Source organism: Myotis daubentonii, chromosome 5, assembly GCF_963259705.1.
Source record: "Myotis daubentonii chromosome 5, mMyoDau2.1, whole genome shotgun sequence".
Taxonomy (NCBI): Eukaryota; Metazoa; Chordata; class Mammalia; order Chiroptera; family Vespertilionidae; genus Myotis; species Myotis daubentonii.
The window spans coordinates 52,739,933-52,750,933 of NC_081844.1; the positions used below are offsets into that span (position 1 = coordinate 52,739,933).

Here is an 11,001-nt window from a genome sequence, read left to right on the forward strand (position 1 = left end):
TTCCTGCTCCCGGATCAGGCCCAGCTGGGGGCTGCCCTCAGGCAGGACTTGCTTTCCTATTCCTGGATCAGGCGCAGCTGGAGGCTGCCTACAGGCCACCCTTTTCTACTTACCGATGGCCGGATCACCACAGTGACCCAGGGCCCAGCGGCACTTTCCTGCTCTCCAATAGTCATAGGGTCCCAGCTGGGGGTGGGGCTTAGGAGTGCGGGGCTTAAGCGGCATGGGGGTCCCGGCCGGGGGCTCAGGTGGCACACAGGGGTCCCGGCTGGGGGAGGGGCTTATGCCCCACTGCCCAGGGCTGCACATGGGGCCCACATGGCAGTTCATGCCGTCCGCCTGCCTGTAGTATAGGATAGAGGCCTGGTGCACGGGTGGGGGCCGGCTGGTTTGCCCTGAAAGTGTCCCGGATCAGGGTAGGGGTCCTGCTTGGGTGTCTGGCCAGCCTGGATGATGGGCTGATGGCTGTTTGCAGCTGGTCACACCCCCTTCAGGGTGGGGGTCCCCACGGGGGTTCCTGGCCAGTCTGGGAGAGGGCCCGAGAGCTGTTTTCAGACTGGAGGGCAACTTAAGCTTCCAGCCTCTCCTTTTTTTCATTTTTTTTTTAATTCTGGGATTTATTTACCTTCTATAGCTGTCACTGGAGCTGAGAGCCAGCTCCAGCTCTGAGGGCTGAAAGCAGGTTTCTGGGTCTGTTTGGCTTCTATAATTGAAACTATGTTCCCATCACAGCAGGTCTAAGCTCTGAGGCAGAAGCTTGCTGAAAGCAGGTCTCTAGAGTTTGTTTAGCTTCTATAATTGCAACATAGTTGCTTAGAGTGCAGCTCAGAGGCTGGCAGCGGCAGGCCGGGAACGTTGGCTTCTCCATCACTGTTCACTTCAGCTGCGTGGCTGCCGGCCACCATCTTGGTTGCCAGTTAATTTGCATATCCTGCTGATTAGCCAATGGGAAGGGTGTTGGGGTTATGGTCAATTTGCATGTTTCCCTTTTATTAGATAGGATGGGTTCTGTATATTTTAATAAGGGTTACCCAAGATCGTTTTCAAATCCAAATTTATGAAAATCAGCCTTTCTGAGAGACTGATGATTCTGGAATCACAGATGAGTAAGAGCTCATTACCAGTAGAGGAGGAAGGTATGTGCCACAGAGAAATTGCAGTTAAAGTGAGGCTTGAAAACAAAGAGCAATTTGCCAGAGGAATTGGGGGAAAGACACTGTTATCAATGAGGGCATCATGTAAAAGGGCCTGACCTTTCCTGGAATGGTGAAAAATTCACTATGACAAGAATGTAGATGGATAGGGAAGGGGTGGGGTGGGGGTGGAGGACAGTACTGGGACTATTTTCACTCCCAGTTATGGAATTTGGACTTAAAATTTAGATAATAAGGAAATAACATTAAGTAGGAAAGTAACTTGGTCAGAATTTTTTGTTATTAAGACAATATATGTGGTAATGGAGTAATAGACAATTATAGCTAGGGGTAGAACAGAACTATGGCAGGGAAGCCAGGTTAAAAGTTGAAGTTGGATTTGGTGAAGAATTAAGAGTGTGACAACATTTCCATGATTTAACAACCTTTGCTGAGATGTAATGGTCATGAGGATGAACTTCAGGACCATAAGTTTCCATGAGAATCAATGGCAGTTATGCTAAGCTAAGGAAAAGAGGGCCTACGGTCATAGGGTTGTCAAGGACAGTTGGAGTAAAGTGATGGGAGAATTGAAGGGGGGAAAAAGTTCAGTTGCCTGTCTGGTTTGGCTCACTGGATAGAGCATCGACCTGGGGACTGAAGGGTCCCAGGTTCGATTCCGGTCAAGTGCATGTACCTTGGTTGTGGGCACACCCCCAGTGGGGGATGTGCAGGAGGCAGCTGATCGATGCTTCTCTCTCATCGATGTTTCTAACTCTCTATCCCTCTCTTTTCCTCTCTGTAAAAAATCAATAAAATATATATATTTTTTTAAAAAAGTTGAGTTGATGCATTCATTTCTTATGGAGACACAGAAAAACCAAAAATCCACTTCTACTTTCGTTCTGGTGTAGTTATGTAAAAAACCAAAACCAAATTGAGGCCAGTAAGCCTAATTTCCCCTAATTAGGGACAATAATCAACTACTGCTTCCTACCTTACTATTTTCCCCCCAAAAGAAGCCAAATGGTGAAGGCTTGATCCTAATTGTCCTCTTGGGAACTCTGATCCCAAAGTCCAGTTAGCTGACAGAATAGTGGTTTTCCACGGGACAGTGAGATTTTGAATCTTCAAATGTTCAGTGCCAGTTTATGAGCTATTTGAGATTGTGAATGCTTCTCTTCTCCTAAAAGTTCAAAGCCTAAGTCATTGGCCACGTGGATTACAAAATAAGAAAACAGTACTTTATTGCAACAGGGACTAGCGTAGTTGATAAGCTGTGGCAGACTTTACATAAATAAACAGAGTTTTCCAAATGGACTTTTAAACATAAGCTTTTAGGTTGCCTCCTAGTTTTTCTACAACAAGGATAGAAAATTCCTCTTCCTAACTTGAAACTTTTCGTGGTCAACTGGAATTGAAATTCTGAGCACCCACTATCCACAACTGTCCTTTTAGTTGCTTCTTGGTGAGCAATATAAATGAAGAGCACAAAAGAAAATGGTGTCCTAATTTTAATGTCACTTATCCCAAATACTTTTTTCCAAAAAGTCACACTCACAGCCTTTTGGCAGTTTTAAAGGGATATAATGTATGAAATAACATTTCAATGACATAGTATACAAAAATGTTGTTACACGCGGAAGAATAAAAATCTATGTTTTGGGGACTATTATTGTGGGAAAAAGGGCCTGATCTTCATAGAGATCTTCTTCATTGAATACCAGGATCCCTTCCAGTTCATCCAGACTACTCCATCATCTGTGCCATGTTTTGCCATGTCCCAGCTGTACTGTCCACCCCAATAGTATCTGCCATTTGGATTGGCTGCATGACATCTATTATACCACCATCCACCACCATCCTCTTTAGAGCACTGTTTCGCGGGATCTGCATTTACCCTGGAAAGAAATGTGTATGGGGTTATTACAACTACAGAGTCGTCCAGTTAATTCCATCCAGAACACCCACAAAGGATGCTGTGTGCTGTGCTCCTTTCCTTTAGTTCTATAAATAAAGTCACACTAATACACCAAAGACCTTCTCTGCCCTATGGCAAAAAAAGAGAGAGAAAACTGGGCCTCTGTGACAAATTCACCCGCATTTGTTACTTTATACTGAAATGAGAGATTTCAGATCCCTTAATATTAGAGAACTCTGAACAACAAAATGAGGGTTTCAATATATACATTCAAATATAAAGACATAAAAATGGATTTAAAGCCGAAACCGGTTTGGCTCAGTGGATAGAGCGTCGGCCTGTGGACTGAAAGGTCCCAGGTTCGATTCCGGTCAAGGGCATGTACCTGGGTTGCGGGCACATCCCCAGTGGGAGATGTGCAGGAGGCAGCTGATCGATGTTTCTCTCTCATCGATGTTTCTAACTCTCTATCTCTCTCTCCCTTCCTCTCTGTAAAAAATCAATAAAATGTATTTTTTTAAAAATGGATTTAAACAGTCAGTACTCAGAAGGCACGCGTGTTCTAATCCCAGTTCTATCTTTAATAGTTGTGTGACTTGGGTTAAGTTACTTAATCTCTCTAAAACTTCATTTGTCAAATGAGAATCATACTGGCAGCCGTATCAGGACGGTACAGAAAGAGCTTACGTCAGTGGCTGATACATGTGATAACAACCCAAGCAATGAGGGTTATTAACATTAGCTATCGTTAATGATCCCAAGTAAAAATATCCGTGGTGGCTTTTACAGCAGGAGGGAAGAACCCAACACATACCAGCCATCATTGTCTCTGTCGTACGTGCTGAAGAACATGCTGTTGTGAATGGTCATGGTTTTGTTTTCTCCCACCAGCTGAGAAGCTCCATCCATGAGGGCATTGCCAGCTGTCCCCTTATATTTGTCCACTGAGATTTGATACTTCCTGGCTTCGTTCTGAATAGTGAATCCTCCGTAGCGTGCCTTTACCTTAGCTCCTTTCCAGTCCTCCATTTCAATCAGAAGTTCTGTGGCTCCCATGTTGGTAAGCTGGCTAATTTTATCATTGCCAAGCCAATACTCACCTAAAGGAAAAGTAAAACAAAATCTCACCAAAAACACAACCTTTAGAAACTAAAAACTGCCTTTCTTCCCTTATCTTTCACACTCTTTTCATAAATTCTTCTTAACCTCCTAAAATGCCTAAACACAGATTCCCAACACTGTGTTTTTATAAATGAAAGAAAAACCATTGTAAGTAGAATGATATTATTTTGTACTCTCAGTTTTTTACCTGGTAGGCCACAATATTTTTTCCCATCGTCATTGGTTGCAATATTACCAAATCCTTCTTTATATGGATTCCATTTCCTGCCAAAGTCAACACTACCATCTTGACGATTCTGAATTACTGTCCACCCTTTGGGGCAAAGAAAGGAAGAAAAAACAACACATATTAAACAGCAATAAATAATGCCACTTTTTAGGGAAATGTCTGAATACTTAGGCTATTTAATTTATTTTTCCCTACTTATATTTACTATATATATATATATATATATATATATATATATATATATATATATAAAATAAGGAAATAAATATAAGAAGAAAACTCTTAAAATCTTTAAAAACTACAAGTGCTTTATATTACTCCAAATTGTGAATCATAGATTTTTTTTATAACTTTTAAAATGTCAGATTGAATTCCAAATCAAATGGCCTAGTGTTGGTTATGCTAAAGCTAGGTTTTATTTGCTAGTATTTTGTGCTATCAAAATAATTACAGAATAATAGATCAGTAACTACCCAATACTTACCTCCACCTTCAGTGTTCATGTCACAGTATACTCGATATGGTTTGATAGAAGTGTGAGGCTGAATGAGATACAGCTCAGATGTTTCACCTCCATTCCTGACAATTTCCTCACATTCTGTAACCATAAAGAAACATCATATTCAGGGAACTACAGCATAGTTACTTGGTCTTTCGTCACTAACTTTATCATTACAGAGGTTCCTGAGAAATATTTTATTTTAGACTTTTGAGAATGTATTATAGAAATTGAATCTTCCTTTTACTGAAAATCAAACTCCGTTTTGAGTTCTATCTTCTAAGGAGATGAAAAAGCCCTACTCTACCTTTTGTGTCCCGGGATATCTGCCAGAAATAAACTGCCAGAACACCTGGGGGCAAGAAACTCCTGCATCTATTCACTGTTCTGCCATCTCTTCAAGCAAGGTTCATATACATGTGGGGCCAGTACCACCCTGCACTACATCCAGCTCATCGAAAGCTTGCAGATACGTTAGGCTACCTCAGACCACAGCAGACTAGGGGTGTGGATCTGTGGGGCAAATCCACTGGGCTCTTATCAGTTTCATTATTTTTAGACAGTGTGAGTTCTTCTGGAACTCTCCAGAAATATGTTTATTAGCCAGTTACCTTTTCCAGACACCACAGGAATATTGCAACTGACAGTGCAGGGGACGCGGCAGTATTCCATCTGAGCTGACACGTCAGATTCTAATTTTTGTATTTTGCTTCTCAAGTTTTCCAGGATTGAACGGAGTACACGAAGGTTGGTCGGGATATTACTATTCATGGACTCATCTATAAATACTCGGTGTGTTTCCAGATCTGAGGTGTACTCCTGTACTACATTTTCATTTTCTGGAAAAAGGAAATTATGTAGGAATGATTCACATTGTCTCCTGAGAAACTGAAAGTATTCAGGCATACAATTGTGGTTTGAGTTTTCTGAGAATAAATGAATGGACACTGAGTGACCGTCAGGCAATGATGATGTGCAGTTGTACTTGGGGAAAATTATTTGGTTCATGGCATATGCAAATTAACAAATATTCTTAGTAACTTAGCGCAGCTGTAAGCTAAAAATATGCTTAAAAATAAATACAATAGGTGGTTTATTTCTTTGGTGAGGAAAAATAGGAGAAAGTAGTATTTAGACCTTCAGACAGCAAATGTTAAATAAATAAATGCTAAATTTTTACTCTGTGCATATTGTTTTCTGAGTCACAAGTTTCTTATGGCTAAAAATGAGGATGCACAGAAAAATTTTTCATAGAAAGTCATCCTTGCTGAATGAAATTGTGCTTGTCTGACAAGTTGCACATGAAGGTGACTACGTGAGAACCTCAGGATAATCAGACCCATACTGAAAGATGGTGTATGCTGCTTCAGCTAATCCAGACATGTTCATCTTCTCACAATCGTGCAATCCCATGGCAATCTAACAGTCCCAAATGTTCAACAGAATCGAACAGAAAACACAAGTATAGATACCTTTTACTTGCCTCAGCTTATTTTCCCATAACACTTTGAGTGAATTCACAGAGTTAAAGGTGGTAGAAGAGGTGCTGGATATAGACTCCACATTGTTATTTAACTCATTTACTTGGTTTCTCACTGGTCTTTCTTGTCTTACCAAAGTTTCTTGCAACTGACATCCTGTAGGACACAACACTCCCTGCAAACAGTGAAAATATCAGGCATTATATGAAGAATTTGAGTTACAGATATTTGTGAAAATAGCACATAGTGAAAAGTCAATGATATCATTCGCCAATATACAAACGTCATTTGATTTTTTTTTAAAATACATTCCATTGATTTTTCACAGAGAGGAAGGGAGAGAGACAGAGAGTCAGAAACATCGATGAGAGAGAAACATCGATCAACTGCCTCCTGCACATCCCCCACAGGGGATGTGCCCGCAACCCAGGTACATGCCCCTGACCGGAATCGAACCTGGGACCCTTCAGTCCGCAGGCCGACGCTCTATCCACTGAGCCAAACCGGCCTCGGCTCATTTGATTTTTCTTAACATAAGACCAGAAATTCAAGAGTTGTCATCCTATTACGATGAAGATTAAAAATTGTCCTTACCACAAAATACATGTAAATATAAATGTAATAAATAACTGAAAATTTTCTCACCCAAACAAATGAAATGGGCAAAATTCAAAGTTAAAGGCAACACCCATGTGTCCTCATTTGTAATCTTGGCTCCAGACCAAAAAAAAACAACAACAACAAAAACCACCACCAACAACAACAAAAAACCCTAGAAAGAAATCCTCAACCAAAGGCTCGATTTGTTTATGTTTTATATTTATTTCCAAAATAAACAAAATAACAACAGTGGCGACATGGATCAATGCAACATTAGGAAGCCAAGATGAACATGGAGGCTTTTCATGCAGGAGAGCTCAGGGCACTCACCATGTCTGCGTCACCATGAACACAGCCCCCAGCATCAGGGGGTCTTCTTTCCACTAGCCCTTGTGCGGCAGGTGCTTTGGCCGGACGAGCACGATACCCACTTCCACTGATGGGAGGTTGGACAGGTCTCAGGCTGGGAGCCTCTTCTCTCCCGCGATCACGGGGTCGGTGACCACGGGCATCAATATCGCTCTGCAGAGCAACAGGGTGAAATAAAATGTAGAGTGTTATAAAAGATTTGAGATGTAACGATCCCAACATCCTCATTTTATAATTTAGGTTATCACACGACTGATGACTTGCTTAAGGTCCATCAGCTGCATTAGTTGGTAAATCAATAGGTGGCTTAGGTCTCTTCAGTAACAGCAGAAAGAAAAACTGTGCAAAAAGCTGTTGTATCTCAGGTAGTTTTTAAAAAGAGGCTGTAGAATAAAGCTGCATCATATTATGAATACTAATTATCTTAGATCCATGATATCTATACATGGGAAGACACAAAATATTGAGAAATCTATATTTTCAGGAAGAATAAATATTCTCAAGCTACTTGGATTACTAAATTCCTATAATTATCATTAATCATTTCCCCATGTTTATTTTTATGAATTAATGATTAATTTGGATAACCCCTATATAAAAATACCCTAAAGAAATATGGATTTATTCCTTATAAGTCAACCCTTGACTCCAATATGTTTGAAGAGGAAAAAGGCACTCTGAGGCCAGACTGCTTGGCTTGACCCTACTAACTCCTAGCTATAAGATCTTGGGCAAGTTACTTTATTGGTGCCCATTTTCTTATCTGTAAAATAGGTATAATAGTAGTTAGATCTGTAAGATTTAAATGATTCATTGCATAGGATACCCTCAGAAGAATACCTGGCATAAAGTAAGTATTCATTATTATTTATATTGCAATCACACATAATAGGTATTATAGTTTAAGTGGCTTGTCCACTACTAATCCCAATCTTCTTCCTATCTCCTATCAACAAAAGTATTTGATAAGCCATTCTAATGAAATTTCTTACATGATTTCTTTATCAAACAACAAGACTTTTTTCATATTTAAAATTATTCTTAAGGTTTGTGCATTGTGATTAAAATTATTTGTTAACTTGAAAAATATTACATTAAAAGATAATGAAGTGGAAAGTATGCATTGCAATATAAAAAGGGTTGACTTGAATTAACTATATTATCATACACTCTTGACCAGTTATTGTACCCTTTCAGGCTTAATTACAAATTAGCAAAAGATTTGTAACAGAGACGAAGCTTTTTTTGTTAGTTTGTGAGCCTGGAAGTCATTCACTGACTCTATTTGGAATTTTACTGTCATTTACTCATTAAGTTATTATATTTAACATTTAGTTGGAGAGTGCTGGGCTTTCAATCCAGACAGGTTGGTTCCTGATTCCCTTGCTTAATTTCTGGACTTAAACTATAATATCTGTTATGTGTGATGGCAATAAAAATAATGATGTGTGAAGGTATGGGGAAATATATATACACATTGCATTTCAAAGATGTGGTCTCTCTGTCAGAGCTGGTCTGTTCTAACAGGAATTTTATAAAATGTAATTCATTTATATATTGCAAATCAATTTATAACAGAAGGAAAAGTACTTTCTTTTCATTTCATAGTGCTATTAGAGAGGTAGCATTGCTGATCTAGCTTTATAGAGAAAAAGAAATAAAAAATATTTTTAAAATTTATGTGGGTGTTTAGGTTTATGAAGACCACTTATTGAAATAACTAACAGTAGAAAATCCATTTTGAAAACCTAAACTAGTAAACTGTCTCTGTAGGGATCAATTTGTGAGCAAGAACGTCAAAATGCTTAGCCAAGTACTTTACAAATTCTTGACACTTTTCTTACGTAATGCAATTAACCAGACAAGAATGTTTTTGTATGTACAGTTTGATAATTAGATCACTTAGATGCCCTTCCAATTCAACAAATGATTCAAAATTAATCATGTCCTTTAAACATCATTGTGTACTTTTCTTTCTAGTGTGACGATGCTGTTATATACGAGAAATTTGATCCATTTTGATATTAAAATTAAAATTGTTTAAGTATTCATTTGCCTATATGCATTTCTGCATTTTTGATATCTTCAAACCTACAGGAATAAATCAGCGACGATAGTACTTGAGGAAAACGGTCCTACAAATGAATAAATCGAACTAGGAGACATATGCAAATGTACAAATGAATAAAACTGGGCTATATGTTTCATAATCATTAATAATAACAATAAATGCTACCTATTATATAAATTTTTAATTTGAAAAGAAAAATATTTCATTTTCTATCACTGCACTTGATGTATTATTCCACTTTTAGACTTGGTTTGTAATTTTCATTCACAAATAGCCAGCAATTTCAGGAGTTATATATGACCCTTCTTCACTAAAGAGAACCTATCTACCACAGCTTTTTACTTTTAAAATTCTGCTCTTTTGTTATTTTATAGTCTGCAAAATCTTCAGATTTTTCTTCTCATAATTTAGTAATGTGTTGCTAGAACTAAACAAAATTCATAGTACTTGGGATAACAACAAGTGAGAAAAACACATCTTACCTTAATTGTGGTGTCATCTTCTTCCTGAGAAAATGAAAGTGATAAACCAGAAAACAAGAAATTATTATTTCATTTTTATATAAGAAATACTATGTAACATTCTTTAAATAAAATAGGTCCCTGAGATTGATAGTTCTATTTCATAACTAAAATAGACATTAATCTCATTCAAATATATATTCCATATGATTAGGATTGTTATTTCACATTAATAATATTTGTAATAATATAATAATAAATTTTAAAAAGTCACCTCAGATTTATAGTAGGACTGAACTACAAGAGCACATAATAGTAGCAGTAATAGATGTTTCATGATTTAAAATTTTTGGAAGTTCCAAGAAACCGTCCTTTGCTTGTGAACTTAACTGAGAGCTCTTCAATCTATATATACCTGAATCCTCTGTTGGGTATGACTTTAGAAATGGTTACCTTCCTTAGTTAATATTTAATTTTTTTTGTACACTTGTTGGTTGAACCATTTTACCACTTAAGCAACATCTTCCCGGCAAGACTTATTTACTCGTCATTCAACTATCCTCTGTTGACCAAATTTAGAAATACCAAAGTTCTTCAATTCATTTAATTGGACAATATGATGGGAAATTAGGACATTCCTAAAAGAGATGTGTATCACATTTCCTGTAAATTAAAGTGTGAGGAAAAATATTTTTAATCCAAGCACAAACAACTAGACCTACTCACAAGGCATCCACTACCGCTGTGAGCTCACTAAAGGTATAGCATAAATGCTTATGTTTTGAAGAAATCATGTAATTCGGTTTTAAAAGAAGCTATTAAAATCAATAATAATATTATATCACCATGTGTTTATTAATAGACATTAATCAGAACAAAAAATTACAATTCATACATATGCTCTGATAGATAAACATCAAAAAGAAATGTCTTAAAAAAAGAAAAAAAAAGAAATGTCTTGCCTGGTCAGCATTGCTCAGTCATTGAGCATCGACTTATGAACCAGGAGGTCATGATTCAATTCCGGTCAGGGCACATACCAAGATTTCAGCCCGGGTTGGTGTGAAAAAGTGAAGTAACTGATCAATGTTCTGCTCTCTCTCTCATTTCCTCTC

At 38.0% G+C, this 11,001-nt stretch overlaps 1 protein-coding gene across 1 annotated transcript; it reads right to left on the reverse strand.

Moving 5' to 3' along the window:
• Nucleotides 1–2,698: 2,698 nt before the first annotated feature.
• Nucleotides 2,699–10,282, reverse strand: FGB (fibrinogen beta chain). The gene is made up of 9 exons (XM_059697789.1): nt 10,161–10,282; nt 9,908–9,931; nt 7,316–7,507; nt 6,377–6,560; nt 5,516–5,743; nt 4,890–5,003; nt 4,364–4,489; nt 3,869–4,154; nt 2,699–3,034 (listed from the first exon to the last, which is right to left on the reverse strand). Exons 1-9 carry the CDS (start codon nt 10,221–10,223, stop codon nt 2,806–2,808), a joined length of 1,446 nt encoding a protein of 481 aa, XP_059553772.1. The 5' UTR covers nt 10,224–10,282; the 3' UTR covers nt 2,699–2,805.
• Nucleotides 10,283–11,001: the final 719 nt, after the last annotated feature.

What these genes read in the sequence shown, in the direction of transcription:
- FGB (XM_059697789.1), bottom strand. Translation starts at nt 10,223, where the DNA reads ATGAAACATCTATTACTGCTACTATTATGTGCTCTTGTAGTTCAGTCC. An exon ending in AAGATGACACCACAATTAAG is followed by an intron (nt 7,508 to 9,907) that starts GTAAGATGTGTT and finishes GTTGCTCTGCAG; the next exon opens with AGCGATATTGATGCCCGTGG. An exon ending in GACAGAGACAATGATGGCTG is followed by an intron (nt 3,035 to 3,868) that starts GTATGTGTTGGG and finishes ATTTCTTTCCAG; the next exon opens with GGTAAATGCAGATCCCGCGA.